General features: G+C 42.4%; 1 protein-coding gene and 1 pseudogene across 1 annotated transcript in view; one reads left to right on the top strand and one right to left on the bottom strand.

Annotated features, from left to right (window-relative positions):
- Positions 1-621: 621 nt before the first annotated feature.
- Positions 622-5,881, top strand: LOC139539210 (protein lifeguard 3-like; annotated as a pseudogene).
- Positions 5,446-17,476, bottom strand: part of LOC139538404 (aspartate--tRNA ligase, cytoplasmic-like) — a 25,368-nt gene continuing 13,337 nt past the window's right edge. Inside the window, exons 7-18 of the mRNA XM_071340393.1 lie at positions 15,993-16,095; positions 15,625-15,705; positions 12,682-12,741; positions 10,675-10,786; positions 8,703-8,837; positions 7,803-7,950; positions 7,425-7,571; positions 7,215-7,257; positions 6,508-6,588; positions 6,299-6,410; positions 6,074-6,145; positions 5,446-5,930 (exon numbers count right to left, since the gene is read on the bottom strand). Coding sequence (XP_071196494.1) covers positions 5,839-5,930; positions 6,074-6,145; positions 6,299-6,410; positions 6,508-6,588; positions 7,215-7,257; positions 7,425-7,571; positions 7,803-7,950; positions 8,703-8,837; positions 10,675-10,786; positions 12,682-12,741; positions 15,625-15,705; positions 15,993-16,095 — 1,186 coding nt within the window. The 3' untranslated portion in view covers positions 5,446-5,838. The remainder of the gene's footprint in view (positions 5,931-6,073; positions 6,146-6,298; positions 6,411-6,507; positions 6,589-7,214; positions 7,258-7,424; positions 7,572-7,802; positions 7,951-8,702; positions 8,838-10,674; positions 10,787-12,681; positions 12,742-15,624; positions 15,706-15,992; positions 16,096-17,476) is intronic.

Here is a 17,476-nt window from a genome sequence, read left to right as displayed (position 1 = left end):
TCAAATAGGAGACTGTGTGAATCAGACCTTCATGGTCAAATTGCTGCAAAGAAACCACTACTAAAGGACACCAATAAGAAGAGAGTTGCTTGGGCCAAGAAACACGAGCAATGGACATTAGACCAGTGGAAATTTGTAATTTGGTCTGGAGTCCAAATTGGAGATTTTTGGTTCCAACCGCCGTGTTTTTGTGAGATGCGGTGTGGGTGAACGGATGATCTCCGCATATGTATTTCTTGGCCCAAGCAAGTCTCTTCTTCTTATTGGTGTCCTTTAGTAGTGGTTTCTTTGCAGCAATTTGACCACGAAGGCCTGATTTCATATAGTCTCCTCTGAACAGTTGATGTTGAGATGTGTCTGTTACTTGAACTCTGTGATCTGCTGGGTATTGTGGAAAATATGATGTTATCAAACATGTCATGTCAACTATGCAAGAATCCCATAACCTATTTGATAAGAAGTTACTGTGACTGTGTATTTTAAACCCCAAATGCCCCACCTGTCATTTGTAATTCTTATGTGATGTCATTGTCGTAGTGTTTTCCTCTTACCCCTCTGTCTTATAAAGGTGCCCATATCGTATCATAATGTCAAAGTTGGATTTCCCTCTAGCCTATGAAGATGCACTACATGGCCCCAGGCATGGGAACTACCCACAGCCCCGACCAGGATACGGGTTACCTGCACCCCAACCACCACCATCCGATGGACCATACCCAGCTCAGTCCTCAGCTCAATACCCAGGACAAGCAGGGTACCATCTGGGCTACCCTCCATCCTGGAGGCCCTATTCCATTCCTCTAGGAATGCCCACCTCCAACCCAGGTTCTGGAGCTATGTAGCACAAAGAAATACTGTTGATATGTGAAGTTTGCCAAAATAGTTTTACTTGGTCATTACTGACTTCATGTCTTAACTCACTTATTTCTAATGCAGTGGAATATGATGAATTTGCATATTCTACTGCATGGGAAAGCACTTCTATTCGAGATGCATTCATCTGAAAAGTATGAGACCTTATACCTTTTACACATTAAACTCATATCTACTTATACTTGCTGTGATCAGTATCTTATATCTTTATCAGGTATATATTCCGTCACTGTATCAATTGTGGCTGTGTTAACATTTGTGTAAGTGTCAGCAATGTACTGTATTATTTCTGTCTTACCATTTCATATTAATGTGAGCTGTTTTCTGTTTGTGTTTTCATAAATGTTTTTGTATTTGTGTAATGGTAACATTTTAACATTTAATCTATCTTACAGTGAGGAAGTACGTTTTATTTTGTAAGTAAAAACCCAGTTGTGTATTGGACATTATTGTAAGTACTTCATATTTAATTTAGCCTTCATTAAGGCCTTACTACCTTCATTACTCTAATTATTACTGAATTAGATAATATCGTAACACATTTTTACATGAGAAACTTTGAGGTTGAAATATTTTTTACCTATCATAGTAATAGCTTGTTTTTCTTACAGCACATTTTTTTTTGTCACCTACTGTATTGTTGTCTGCTGCAAAGGACCAAGATAATATTATCCATGCCCTTTTCATACTGTATATACACAACAGTACAGTGTTAAACATCGGAGATTGATATTTGATCTTAATAATCTGTGTTTAGGAGGCGCTTTCCTTGGAACTTCGTGCTGCTGGCCATTTTTGTCAGTATTGCTTGCACAAAATAATCTCATGTTTTAACCGATGACAATACATAATGGAAATATATCTACAGTATAGATATTTTAAGACTTTATATTTCATATTTTAGAAAGTGGCCATGTCCTACATGACAGGAACAATATCAAGGTTTGTAATAGCGTTTTAATATTTTAATATTTTTTTTTTAACATAATGCTACTAGAAATACTCATGTCAGGTGCAGTGTAATGTTTGTTTTGTCACTCAATCTACTTTGAATTTCTTGCAGTTACTATGACACAAAAGCAGTGTTTCTGACCGATGGAATAAGAACAATTGTGCGTAAAATTGTCAGTATCTTCTGCATTCAAACTAAGGTACATGTTGTAATAACCCTGCCTCTTTAGAACCGACAGCGTTGCTTGTGAGAGTGTCTTTGTTGTCAGTGTCAAATGCCTCCTTTGTCTAGGATTACAACGGGCGACTGTCTTTAAAATATGCATGAAATTTTGGGTAAGATCTTGCGCAATTCCTCCTTATGAAACCAATGATCTAAATAGCATAAATGTATGCTTATTGTACTGTTACACATTCCACGGTTTATTTTTTTTAGACCTTCTATATGAAGTCAGTTCATAGCCCATTCATGTGCCATCTTATGAAGCATTCCAACAATTTGACCTTATTGTGGTATGACCAAGGATGTGAATAACATGTAGCTATGTCTATGCTCACGGCAGGTGGATTTTACATCTTGTGGGGGACTTTTCGGTATTCTTGCCATCGTAGTCTTAGTTACTAGGATAATCACCGCCATAGTACTATCCTTCACGTATGTAAGTGCCTCGGTGTGGTCAAATGTTAAACTACTGAAAAAAAAGCTGAAATAATAATATGCATGCATCTTTTTCACATCAAATGCACTTCAATAGTAAGGTGTATCTCTATTTGTAAGTACACTATATATACAAAAGTAGGTGGACACCCCTTAAAATTAGTGGATTCGGCTATTTCAGCCACACCCGTTGCTGACAGGTGTATAAAATCGAGCACACAGCCATGCAATCTCCGTAGACAACCATTGACAGTAGAATGGCCTTACCGAAGAGCTCAGTGATTTTCAATGTGGCACCGTCATAGGATGCCACCATTCCAACAAGTTCATCAAATTTCTGCCCTGCTAGAGCTGCCCCGGTCAACTGTAAGGGCTGTTAATGTGAAGTGGAAACGTCTAGGAGCAACAACGGCTCAGTCGGGAAGTGGTAGGCCACACAAGCTCACAGAAAAGTACTTCCAAGTGCTGAAGCGCGTAAACATCATCTGTCCTCGGTTGCAACACTCACTACCAAGTTCCAAACTGCCTCTGGAAGCAACGTCAGCACAAGAACTGTTTGTCGGGAGCTCCATGAAATGGGTTTCCATGGCCGAGCAGCCGCAAACAAGACTAAGATCACCATGTGCAATGCTAAGCGTCGGATGGAGTGGTGTAAAGCTCACCGCCATTGGACTATGGAACAGTGGAAACGCATTCCCTGGAGTGATGAATCACGCTTCACCATCTGGCAGTCCGACTAACGAATCTGGGTTTGGTGGATGCCAGGAGAACGCTACCTGCCCGAATGCATGGTGCCAACTGTAAAGTTTGGTGGAGAAGGAATAATGGTCTGGGACTGTTTTTCATGGTTCGGGCTAGGCCCCTTAGTTCCAGTGACGAGAGATCTTAATGCTACAGCATACAATGACATTCTAGACCATTCTGTGCTTCCAACTTTGTGGCAACAGTTTGGGGAAGGCCCTTTCCTGTTTTAGCATGACAATGCCCCCGTTTGCAAATTGAAGTCCATACAGAAATGGTTTGTTGAGATCGGTGTGGAAGAACTTGACTGGCCTGCACAGAGCCCTGACCCCAACCTCATCGAACATCTTTGGTATGAATTGGAACGCCAACTGCGAGCCAGGCCTATCACCCAACATCAGTTCCCAACCTCACTAATGCTCTTGTAGCTTAATGGAATAAAGTCCCTGCAGCAATATCCCAACATCTAGTGGAAAGCCTTCCCAGAAGAGTGGAGGCTGTTAGGCAGCAAAAGGGGGACAAACTCCATATTAATACCCATGATTTTGTAATGAGATGTTTTATTTTTATTTAACTAGGCAAGTCAGTTAAGAACAAATTCTTATTTACGATGCTGGGCCAATTGTGCGCCGCCCTATGGGACTCCCAATCACGGCTGGTTGTGATACAGCCTGGATTCAAACCAGGGTGTCTGTAGTGATGCCTCTAGCACTGAGATGCAGTGCCTTAGACCGCTGCACCACCGGGAGCCCGTGTTTGACAAGCAGGAATCCACATACTTCTGGTCATGTCGTGTATCTGATAAATGTAGGCCTATACATACAGTACAGAAGGTCCTGTGTTTTCTTCTACTCGCAGGTCCCACGGCTTCACATGCTATATGCTGTAATCGGAGCTGTCGTTTACACACTGGTTGAGTTCATTGAAAACCCTCAGTATTTCAGAGGGAATTGGGAGAAATTGACATTTCTCTTGAACCAACCTGTATGGAATTAACCATTTTTATTTTGACATTTTAGCACCTAGCTACTCATCGGAAAATGTGAGCTTTCCATCACCCCAGAGGAGTGTTTTTGGAGCACTTTCACTTTATGTTGACATCATCCAGATCTTCATTTTCCTCTTGCAACTAGTTGGCGCTTCCACAGAACAAAGGCAGGAGGAGGACATTTGACCTGGTGTGGATCATCCTTCTATTGTATTTATTCACTCAATCTGTCGCTGCTCCTAAACAATTTTTTTTGTTTGTCTTTTGACACCATTAACATGGTAACCTTATGAGAGTGCTGCACACTTTCAATTAAGATGAAATGTATATTTATTATTCCCAGAATGGATGTTATGAATGCAACAGGCTTGTCTGAATGACATGACTTGACCTATGTATTTTTTTCAAAAACTTTGTCCTTACGTTGCCTTTTTTCCTGAAACAGTACACATTTAAAACATAATTAAATATTGTCAATACATTAAATGTTAAAATAGCTCAATCAACTGTGCGCTTGTATGCATCCATTGATACTATATGACAGTATATTCTAACATCGCTTCTCTTAGAAATTGTATGTGATACACTGTAGAAAGGGATGAAGTTTCCTTGAGATATACATTTCTGATGATCAGAACCCCTCCTTAATCGAGACAAGTATATATCAGAAGGATCCTGTAGTTCTGCAGTTCGGTCTGTGAAAAAGCAATTATTCCATGGGGACTTAATTACAACCCAATCACCAACCTAACTGATTTAGGATGGAATAGAGGGGGGATGTAATGAAAAAAGCATGTTCTCATATACAGCTTATCAGTGTAGGGACTTTTCCAATTATGAGCCTACTGATGAGTTCTTCCCTTGAGTTGATTTCAGACACTATTCCTTTCAGGTGCCATTTCATCATAGTGCTTTTCCTGACAAAAAGCGCTTTATCATGTCCACCAATTATAAAAAGTATAATGAACCCTGAAATATGTTTCAAACATGACATTAGCCGTCCCCACAGGTAATCAAAAGACTTCTACATTGTTTCTCAAGTAACCAGGCTTGTAGTGATAAAAACTCCCGAATGAATCAGTGGAGAAAAGCAAGCTCATTGCACACTGTCTATAGCAAAGAATGTGTGGAATACGATAGGGGTTGTTTCTCCCATAAAAGAACGCAAAGAAAGTGAAATGTGCTTTTGAAGTTCTTAATACTTTTTACTTTAAAAACATCAAACAATTACAACTTAAATGTCAACAGACCATGATTATTTATTAGTCATACCTCTGTAGTGTGACGAAGACTGGTATCAAAGTTGATCAACCCCATAGAAAAGTGTTAAGAAATACAACACATGTTTAGTAATCCATAGGTGAGCCTAAGCCAACACATCCCTTAATCATATTCCACTTCTGTATTGTGTATCAAGACTCTTTCTACCTTATATTATCAATCTATTTCTTCATGTGTCATTTTCTATTACTGAATACTGTTGACCGTAGTACCCTGGCTTGGTTCTCTATTTGTTAATCGCAGTAGCACTTCAGTGTCGTGGCACTAATTTCTCAACTCTGTCTGGTGTATTGGAGATGAATATAGATTCCCATGTCCTGCATCTGTCTCCAGTGGCGATGGCCGTTCAGGGGGTCAAGCGTTTGGGGTCACGGGGGAACATGGAGACCTGGCGGATATTGTGAAGACCCAGGTAGAGCATGCAGACTCTTTCCAGCCCTGAGGGAGAGAACTCACCGTCACCGTACACTTACGATGAGTATATTTAGAGTACCTTTATTTTTTTTCCCCATAATGACTATATTTACAATAGATTTCATATTGAGAGGGTATGGATTTAGAATAAGCATTTCATGTCTTACCAATGCCACCACCTCCGTGTGGGGGAGCTCCGTAACGGAAAGAGTCGATGTAGGACTTGATCTTCTCCAGATCTGCATCAACACTTTACATATCAGCACCAGCCACCAGTGTATTTGTAACATAGTAAAAATATGCTTATTCTCTAGCAATCGCTTGAGAGGGAAGGAAGCATTTGAGTGACAAATATTGCCGCCTTGAATAACAAGGCAGAGTTGTCTAATTACCGATGTTGTGGTGAATGGCCCTCTCAGTGAGCAGCTGGGCATCGTGGATCCTCTGAGCGCCGGAGAGGATCTCCTCTCCTCTCATGAACATGTCGTAGGAGTTGGAGTATTTCTGAGGAGGAAACATCAGTCGTATAACAAGTTCAATGAATGCCACAATGGTGTCATGAGCATGTGTTGTGTGTGTGTGTGTTTAGTGACGCGCATACTTTGTCATTGGGGTCAGGCATGGTGTAGAAGGGCCTCACTGCCAGGGGGTACTTGTCGAGCACATAGAAGTCAGTGTCATACTAACAGAAAGGAAACAGAGATGAGTTAGTCCAAATTACAGCCAGAAAAGACCTGCATGTGTACCTATAAGTAACTGCCAAAAATAAAGGAAACACCAACTTTAGTGTCTTAATAGGGTATAGGGAAACCACGAGCCAGAACAGCTTCGATGCACCTTGGCATAGATTCTACAAGTATCTGGAACTCTATTGAAGGGATGTAACGCCATTCTTCCACAAGAAATTCCATAATTTGGTGTTTTGCTGGTGGTGGGAAATGCTGTCTCAGGCGCCGCTCCAGAATCTCCCATAAGTGTTCAATTGTGTTGAGATCTGGTGACTGAGACAGCCATGGCATATGCTTTACATCATTTTCATGCTCATCAAACCATTCAGTGACCACTCGTGCCCTGTGATTTGTTATCCTATGGGGGCACAGCCATGGTAGCCAAAATAATGGCCTACCCAGCATTTTTACACATGATTAACTCAGAAACCACACCTGTTTGGAAGCACCTGCTTTCAATATACTTTGTATCCCTTGTTTTTTCAAGTGTTTCCAATATTTGGGCAGTTACCTGTAGATACAGAGAGTAATATAACTACATTTGTTGTCACCCCAAGAAGTCAATGGCATGATAACATACCTTTTCTTTCACCAGACGACCGAGCAACTTCTCATTTGGAGTGCTGTGAAAAACGTTCAGCAATTTACTTTAGATCAATTAAAAGATAAACGAGAAAAACATCAGTTCCCGACTTAAAAACAAAGCTGTCTGTATTTGAACTTTACTTTAAGGTGTTATCAACAACGGTGTAAACGTAACACTGCTGCAAACTCTTGACCTGCCACAGACCTGAGGTCCTCCTCGTCTCCCATGTCCACCCCAGCCTCCCGGAGCATGGCCACGCCCTCCGTGTACTCCAGCCTCAGAGTGGGCTCCAGGAACTTGAAGGGCTCACTGGAGTACTGCTTCCCCACCGTCTGGATCTCAGTGTGGAACCTGGACAACACACACACAGATAAACAAACAAGCGAGTGCACATACACATCGCCGAGTATTTTCAACGGACACCTGCTACCTCAGCACAGATGCCGTGCCCTTCCAGCGGTGTACTTTCTATAGGGCGTCATCCATGTGTTCAGTTATAGCCCTGTAATAGGCCCTCTAAAGATTAAACTGTACTCATTCACTTTGCTTGCAAATATGGGTTAGAAGTGCATCACATCTTACTTGTCTCTGAGCCCTTTGAAGATCTGCACCATAGTGTCGGTGATGGACTCGATCACTTCGTGGTAGTGGTAGTTGAACGCCAACTCAATATCCAGACCTACAAACTCTGTCAGATGACGATGGGTGTTGGAGTCCTCTGCTCTGAACACTGGAATGGAGAACATCTTCAGTTAGTATCAGCACCACTCTATTTCACGAAGAGGATTAGATCCATCACCCCAGAGGTAAACATAGACATCGGAGGCAGCGTCTCAAATGGCACCCTATTCCCTTTATAGTGCACTATTTCGACCAGGGCACATTGACCAGACATATGAGACTGCAGTGGGGGAAGAAGTCATTACTCCCCTGGTTATGTGTGGATCTGGCCAGGTGATGGCCCTGTTGAGCTACCTCACAGAGAAGAGACTGGGGACATTATGCAACCAAGCACAAGCCAGTGAGATAAATGTTTCCTATTGCTCAACATGTGCGTAGTCATAACACCATCTACATATGTATCAAATAATCTGTGTGGTAACATATGTGGTAACCCGCCCAGGTTTAATATTGTGTAGGTCACTTTTCCTGAATACTGTTTGTTTGTTGACTACATAACTAGCGACTGATGTATTCAACACAACAATTTAATTAATTCCCATTATTGGATAGCGTTCATTGGGGAGTGAAAAGGGGTTAGGTGAAGGGCTTAGAGATGTTGTCTTTTCAATATATATATCTTTTTATATTTGACACTTTATTCAGATGGCTTGAAACAAAAGGGGAGACAGTCAAGCAGGAGCACAGAAGTAAGGGAGGACGCGAGGATTGAACCCTGGTCTCCGGTGGGGAGTAAAGTATATGTACCTGGCGGGAAGCATTACAGCCAGACCACAGGTTCTGCACTAGATATTGCCTTACCTGGTCCCACACAGAACACCTTGTCAAAGTCAGCACAGATACACATCTGCTTGTAGAGCTGGGGAGACTGGGCCAGGTAGGCGCTGGTTTTGAAGTAGGACACAGTGAAGACGTTCGCACCACCCTCACTGGCAGCTAGCGAGGAGAAAGATACCTTTTAGTCAAACTATCCCAGAAGAGAAGCAACACATGACCCAAAATAATATTTTTTTAACTAATCTATGTGATAATTCAATTTCCTAACAATGTAAAGCATTTCACTGTTAATCTACAGCTGCTGTTTACGAAGCATGTGACAAATACAATTTGATTCAATTTTGATTCCAATTATTAACCATTAAAAGAGATTCTACAGCACTTTTAGCTAGTAGTTCTAAAAGTAGCGGTCACGGCCAAAAGTGGTCCCCGGGAAATTGTGTATTAGTTCACAACAGATATGTGCCCCACTTCGGTTCAATTATTTGAATTCCATTATGTTTTTTTCCTTTCTGTGAGCTCAATGTGCAGTTTCTGTAGCGATAAATCAGATCAAGCCTAAACTGTGCGATGTGGTAGGGAGTTATAGTTTCCAACAGGCCAATATTCTACATAGTTTAGTGCAGAAAACGTGGTAATTAACAACAATGACCATAATCCATTGCGCGTTTGCCTACTTGTACGGTCTGTATTGAGCTATAATAAGAACAGTGTGGGAAGACATGGAGACAGGGGGAGAAAACTTGCGATCGAGAGGGATAGAAAGCAGTTGCTTCGTGAGCTATCACTACCTGAAAATACCTGATCTAAGTGATTGATAGTTGGTATTCAGCAGTCATAAAAGTATGCCTTTTACTTCTGAAACTTGTGATTTTGTCAGACAGCATAGGTAGCAGCTTTATAGAGATGAGATGACTTGGAATTAAATAATAAAGTCATGTGAATAAATTATGGTTAATAAATGATAAGCAGTAATGGGCAATACCCTTAATTTTTGATTTAAAAAACCCCCTGTATTTAATGTAAGAAGATTGAAACCGAAACCTGTGGTTATTTTTGTAGAATCTAACTGTAACCAAACCAACCTCAAAAAAGCACTAACATTGACACATCCAGCCCAAAGCGGGAGGTTTAAAAAAAATACATAGTAGGCGCCACATTCCTGGAGCATGTCTCTAACTTACGTATGAGCCATATTTGACATTCACATCATAGTAGATCCTGTGATAGGTGTTGTCCTTTACAGAAGGGTGGTCACAGAGTACATTTTGTACAGTGTACGTGTGATGGGTGTTGGCAGAGGAAAATATGTTTTTTTTTGAGTAGTACACACTGTTGATACACAGCTGCTTGCATCTAAAAGGCGGCAATTTTAAATGTGTCAATGACAGGCTGGGCTCATTTCATTGGCTCCTACAGTTGAGGAAGTGAAAGGAACACGTGTTACACCACAGCTCAGTACACTACACGAGGTAGTACATGTTGTGCTGTGGTGGAATGTACAGCAGTAAACAACACTGTTATGTCTTACATTAGTTTAAAGCTTATTTCTATCGCTACAAAATATGACACATGCTCACTCATTAGGTGCTCACACTTGTGAAGTGCAGTTTAGCTCATCAATAAGAGCACGAATGACAAAGTCGAGCCTGCACTGCTCCATAAGATAACTGGTAGACAGAATCCTACTGTGAATTATCTCAAGGTTATGTGAACTAGAGACCCTATCAGCAATAGAGGAATAAATGGCCTTTTGAGCTTGAATTTCTACTCTACACCCCACCCTCCATTACCCAAACCCATCTGAACATGAAAGAGCATGTATCCTTGAGACAGTTTGCACGTTGCAGCCAAAATAGTGGAAAAGTACCTCGTCTTCCTACTACCTGTACTTAATAGAAGTCAAGTAGTCATCTAAAGGCCAATATTGTTCGCCTTTAAACTTTTAAGTGACAAATAATGTCCAGTCTAAGACACAGGGGCACGTTGGTGGTACCTGATATGATTTTGGGGGTCTGGATCTCCACAAAGCCCTTGTTGGTCAGGGTGTCTCTAAAGAGCTGGCAAACTCCAGCCTGCAGGCGGAAGATGGCCTGGCTGGTCGTTGTCTACCAGCGGAGAAACAAGCATAAACAACAAGAGTCAACAGAGGTATTACACAATGCCAAAGATGAGTCAATAACACTGCTTTGTGTCACATCTTGCCTCATACAGTCTCGACATCTTTAATTTCATTAAAGGGAGTGGAAATAGTAAGGCTTGGCCTATTTCCAAATGGAAAACTCAATTTTACCTTTTTAATTGGACTTTTTCAATTGGACTTTTTGCCGTTGATTCGAGTTAAAGAGTAGGGTGCATTTCACACTAATGTAAGCCTTTAGAAAATAAACATGAGATATCAAGCTTTGTTCTCTTTTTAAAACCTAACATTGGCAAACAAGTTCATCTGAAATTCCCTATTCACATACAAATATACAGTCACATATAAAACCAGCTTTGAGCAATCTGGTTGTATACGGAGGTCAACTTAGTTGCATAGAAAAAGAACCCGATCATCAAAACAACTCGTGATGAGGCACGTCAATGAGCTGGGTATCACACAGAACAACTGGGAAAGAGCAGAGGAACAGTTGAAAACCCCCCAACCCTGTGACTGTTGGGCTACAAACAGCATTGTGAATAGGTGTGTTCTTTCTTAGTTCTCAGTTGACTCATTTCTTAATATGACTGGTGTTATCAGTAAGGATTTATTCAACCAGTTCTATCTGGTTTCATGCATCTACATAAAGCCACTTTGATGAATACAAAAAGCTCAACATCCTGAATTGAAAAAAGGATCACATTTCTATCTTCTAGATTTTCTCGGGAGTTTTCTGTGTGACTATCCTATTGTCAGACAATGAATCTGCAGACAATGACTCTGGTCCAGTCAGACTTTAGTTCAGGGCCCTGTTAGAAATGGTCAACTGATATTTTAGCCCATGAAACTACTGCTCTGATGAATAAAAACACTTCTGAGGAACCCTAGAAAAAAACACCAGACAAATACCCAGCGAGCCAACCAACTGCTATGATAGCCTGAGTAGGAACTGACATATCAAAAGTATTTACATAACTCTCACAGATTTCCTGTGTAAAACACCTCTCTACTGTGAGCAGATGGGCGGGCTGTGGTGTCATCACTTCTCTTTCGACATCCTCACACCAGGGTGGAGGGTATAAAAGAGAGTGAGAGCAAAATAGCTCAGTGCGTCACTCTCGTTGACATTCAAGCTCTCAAAACAAGTCTCTAACGGGCCATAGCTTGTGGTTTGTCACCTGCCACCACCACCACTCAGATTGTGACTTACTGCTATTGTCTTTCATTAGAGTGCAGCAATTTATTTTCAGCAAAATGTCTAGCTAATATATCTATTTCTCAAAGGGAGTTCCCAAACAAAGTCTGTGAACTAATCCTTCCATTTTCACAACAACTTGGAAAACCGAGCCTGGTGTGTTAGGAGCCGTTTCATTACTTTTGACCCTTGATTGTTGAGCCGGGTTTGGGGTGTGTGTGAAAACCTGTTTACGGGTTTACTGTTCATTTAAGTGTGGTTGTGATAACAGGCCCAAGTCCATGAGCTCAAAGAGACATTGTGTAGAAACAGGTGTTGTGACAAAGCCAGTCTGAGGCGAGCGCTAGAGCTGTTTTCCTGCTGCTGCCACATCAGTGTGGGCGCCTCAGAACAGAGCACAACAATGAGACCTCTAGCAAACCTTTCCTTTCCTCTCCGAATCCCTGCAGTTCTATACTACACTCTACAAGCAGGCTAACTCGGTGCCTGCCTTCGAAAAAGGGACATATGCCATGATTCTGTCACAAATGGCATCTCATCATTACAATATTTTTTGATGCAAATGTAATGTCTTCAAACCCAATAAAATCATTATATTTATTTTTGGTGTAATTCATTTGTCATCGAAGAAGGTAACACTGGCTTAAGAGTGATAGTGTAGAACTTACTCTGAGATCAATGACTCGGTTGTCCAGTCTGGTGTCCTGGTTGACCGTCGCTCTTCCATCCTGAGGAGACACACAACCATCATTTCACCATATTACAAAACATTGAAGTATTTAAGACATCTGAAGAACATTGGAACAAGCTATTCAATTAGACAAGTGAGAAAACTGTACCTACAGTATGATATTTAAATGTATAAAATGTTCTATATGTGTCCTACAGTATACGTACACTGAGTGATCCAAACATTAGGAACACCTTCCTAATACTGAGTTGCGCACCCTGGTATCACCTGACCAGTCATAGAAAGAAAAAGTGTACTTAATGTTTTGTACACTCAGTGTATATCTATGTCTGTTTGTTTATAAACAAAGCAGGTCTATAAGGTTTACACCAAAAAATATATTATAATAAAATGTAGTACAGCAGTAAATATACAAATAGTATGTAAACATTACTAAAGTGACCAGTGTTCAAAGACTATGTTCATGGAGCAGCAGTCTCTAAGGTGCAGGATAGAGTACCCGGTGGTAGCCGGCTATTGACAGCGACTAAGGAGCAGAGTAGGGTACTGGGCAGAGGCCGTCATGTGATGGCTGTTTAAAAGTCTGATGGCCTGGGGGTGGAAGCTGTTTATCAGTCTCTCGGTCCCAGCTTTGAAGCACCTGTACTGTTGCCGCCTTCTAGATGGTAGTGGGGTAAACAGGCCATGACTCGGGTGGCTGAGGTCCTTGATGATCTTCTTGACCTTCCTGTGACACCGGGTGCAGAAGTTGACCTGGAAGGCAGGCAGTGTGCCTTATGATGGTGCGTTGGGCAGACCGCACCACCCTCTGGAGAGCCCTGCGGTTGCGGACGGTGCAAATGCTGTACCAGGCAGTGATACAGCCCGACAGGATGCTCTCAATGGTGCATCTGTAGGAGTTGGTGAGGGTTTTAGGGAACAAGTCAAATTTGTTCAGCCTCCTGAGGTTGAAGAGGCGGTGTTGCGCCTTCACCACACTGTTGTGTGAAGGGACCATTTCAGGTCCACAGTGACGTGAACAACGAAGAACTTGAAGCTTGTGACCCTCTACTGCGTCCGAGTCGATGTGGATGGGACGTGCTCTCTCTGCTGTCTCCTGTAGTCCACGATCAGCTCCTTCGTTTTGTTGACGTGAAGGGAGAGATTATTTTCCTGGCACCACTCCACCAAGGCACTCACCTCCTCCCTGTAGGCTGTCTCATCGTTGTTGGTAATCACCCCTACCACTGTTGTGTAATCAGCAAGCTTGATGATTGAGCTGGAGACGTGTGTGGCCACGCAGTCATGGATGAACAGGGAGTACAGGAGGGGGCTGAGCACACACCCTTGTGGGGCTCCCGTGTTGAGGATCAGCGTGGTTGTGGTGTTTGTTACCGTACGCCACGGTATTTAGCTGGCAGCCACATGCATGGCCATCATATTTCTAATGTTTATCATAGAAAGAATGTTGCCAGCTACATTTCCAATGTTTTGCTTAAAGTTAATCTTTCATTTTACCAGAAAAAAGTAGGTTGGCTACACTGACAAAAGTACCGGAGAAAAGTAGCTACACATCAGCCGGAGCGCTGTCTGCTTATCGAATGCCCGTTTGTGAATTCTCATCCGAGTGGAGAAGTGCAACTGAAGCCCAAAATGAGTCTGATGCCGAGCAGAAACTACAAGAAGCATTTAAGATCTGCGTTTTATATTTTGTTTTTCCTGTGTGGAAAAAAACACAACTCTGCGTTAACATGACCTCTAAGTTGAAGCAAGTTGAAGCAAGTTGAAGCAAGTGGCTGAATAAATAAGGTGATGGGGCATTATATAGTGTTCACTTTCTGCTGGATTTGAGAAGTTATCTGAACAGCTGATTTCCTTGAGTTTTTTTCTCCTCTGTTCTCGGCCTGTCTGCTCCTCCCCCCTCTCCTCCGAGCAGAGCCGGCAGGCCCGTTGCCCTAGCGACTCCATACTCCACACAGACAAAGCGTGTACACAGTACTGTTCTTCCTTCAGACAAGCATGTGTCAAAACTTCATTAGCACAATGTCTCTCGTTCACATTCACTTGTATATGTCTTCCCGTTTTCCCCACTTGCTTCAAGATGTCCGACATCGTCCCTGTACCCAAGAAAAGAGAAGGTAACTAAACTAAATTACTTTTGCCCCGTAGCACTCACTTCTGTAATCATGAAGTGCTTTGAGAGGCTATTTAGGGACTATATTACCTAGATCTTACCCAACACACTAGATGCACTACAATTTGCATACCGCCCCAACAGATACACAGACAATGCAATCACCATTGAACTGCATTGAATACGACCACTTCCAATCATATAAAAGATTAAAAGAGCACAGAAGCTCCTAAATATGCCCAAGGTTGTCAGGCTTCCTGGAACTCACGTGGGGTTAAAACGGCCTGTGAACACAGTTCACACATCCTGCTCAGACAGGGAGACATAGAGCCAGCCCTCCCTGTAACGGAAAGACAGGCAGACAGGCCCAGCCCAATCTCCTCCCCAACGGCAGGTGCTGTAACGGACAGACAGGCAGACAGGCCCAGCCCAATCTCCTCCCCAACGGCAGGTGCTGTAACTTAGTGACGGACAGACAACACCTGGGCCGCATCTGCAGCTGGGTTTGGCTTATTGCATAAACACTGACATCCTTCAGCTGTCTCTGAACTGAACCATACTAGAGAGAGACGACCCTTTAGACAGACACCGACCGAGAACATGGCGGTATAGAACCAACACAACTCCAAAACAACAGCGACAGGCCTTGATTGTGGGGACAAAGTCATGTATTTTTCATCCAGTGTCTGTGTTGAACTGGAACAGCATTAGAAGAGAGGATCATCTCTGAATGCAATGAGTTTGACATTTGATTAGCTACAAAGGGCTGCCTGCGGGAGGCCCAGGAGCCCTGGCCCTCATCCTCACCTCATCCCCCTCTCCTTCCGGCCTCACACAATCCTCCAGCTGCAGGGGCAGACGAGGCTCGGCCTGGCTGATCACAAAAATCTGAGACAGGGAAAAAATGTGATTTTAAAAAAAGTTTTAGAAGAGAGATGTTGGTTCAAATAGATTTACAGTTAGATTACCTCTAAATTCATGGTACTTTCCAAGTTGAACTGCTGAGTGGAAAGGAAAGTACCACAATTCCAAAATCAGAAAGCAAATAAAGTCTCATACAGTTATCTTTTAACCAGTAGTTTCTCTGGTTAATAATGAGAGTCAATGGCTGTCCCTTCGTCACAGTAAGTCTGTTGGTCTGTGGTGTGGTCAGACAGAGCATCAGACAGCCCTACCCTCTCAATGTGCAGCTCCACATCCTGCTGAGAGCAGCTCTCGATCTTCTGCTCCACATTCCTCACCATCGCCTCCACGTCCACGATGCTCTCCTTATTGATGCTACAGACGGAGGGGATGAGAAGCACAGCACTTAGAAGTCTACACAGTTCAAATGAAGTCAAACGAGTGGGAGGCTAGCTGAGAACTGAAAGTTTCCATTCAAAACCCTGAGTGAATTTCAAACAGTCACAGAGGTGTTTCAAGAGCTGTGAAAATTGTGTGTGTGTGGGGGGAGGGGGGTAAACTTGGAAATAAACAAAAAAAAGAAAACAAATCATAACACTGACACTACTCTTCCTGAGGTAAAATGTCACAGGATCACGTTGTTCGGATGGTTTCAATATGACCATCTTGACAGATATAGTTCCTATTTTCTTTTGATTGAATCAGTCTATTGGGAAAACGTGTAAAAAACAAACATCATGTGACACCGATATGAACTACAGTAAAACACCAGTGGACACACAACAGTAAGACAGAGGTTAATCAACTATCAGAAAGACATGTTGAGAGAACACCAGAATAGGCCACCGCTGTCCTTTCTCACTGTTCTAGATCCAACAGAGCCTTGTAGAAATATGATGAACTGGCAATACCAATTGTCACATAACATGGGGCCAGATGGAACAAGCCCAGTGTAATCCTTCACCTCTTCTCATTAAAAAGCAGTAACGAGAGACAGGACAGTGGTGAATGGTGATCCCAGTCAGTCCTCTGCAGCTGCCTCAGTCACAGACATCCACTACGAGGATCAGCTAGACAAATAAAGCCCACATGAATAACCTCCTCCCTCAAACACCCTGCCAGCCTGCCTGGGGACAATAAACACTGCCCATCAACTAATGAGTCATACAAGTAAGGCTTTTGATTGACCGGACTAGTGTCTTGTCCACGGGCTGTACTTGTACATCAAGCTGCCTTACAATACAGAAAAAGGAGATCCTATGGACCGCTCTTGCTCAGACAAGGCTTACTATACTCTTAGCGAACAACGGACTATGTATTATAGATATGTGAAACCTTTCAATGCATTGTTTAACGCGCTCTAGTAAGAGAAAGTAAAACGAGATACGTAGAGGAAATTGTTGACGGGGACGCAGAGGATACCCTAACCCTAATTTAACTCTGTATGGTGAAGTTGAAATACTATATGTGACAGGTGTGGCAAGCTCTTCTCTATATGTCACCACTAACCTGAATCAACCTTGATGAATATGAAAGGACTCCTCTCATGCAAAGCTTACTAAGCGTCCATAGAATTCAAGGAACATAGAACATTAGGAGGCTTGATTTGAACAACTTGTTAGGGCCAATAGTTTTGCAGGTCAAATTATGTTGGGCAGAGTGCAAAATGCATTGTGTGGATTGCTAAGATTGGGGGCAGGATGTTTAGACCTATATAGGGAATTGGGTGTGCTTTGATAGAAGCTGGTTTGTGACT

The sequence above is a fragment of the Salvelinus alpinus genome, chromosome 14 (assembly GCF_045679555.1).
Source record: "Salvelinus alpinus chromosome 14, SLU_Salpinus.1, whole genome shotgun sequence".
NCBI lineage: Eukaryota > Metazoa > Chordata > Actinopteri > Salmoniformes > Salmonidae > Salvelinus > Salvelinus alpinus.
The sequence above is the reverse complement of the archived record's forward strand: the minus strand, read 5'-3'. Positions and strand labels throughout refer to the sequence as shown.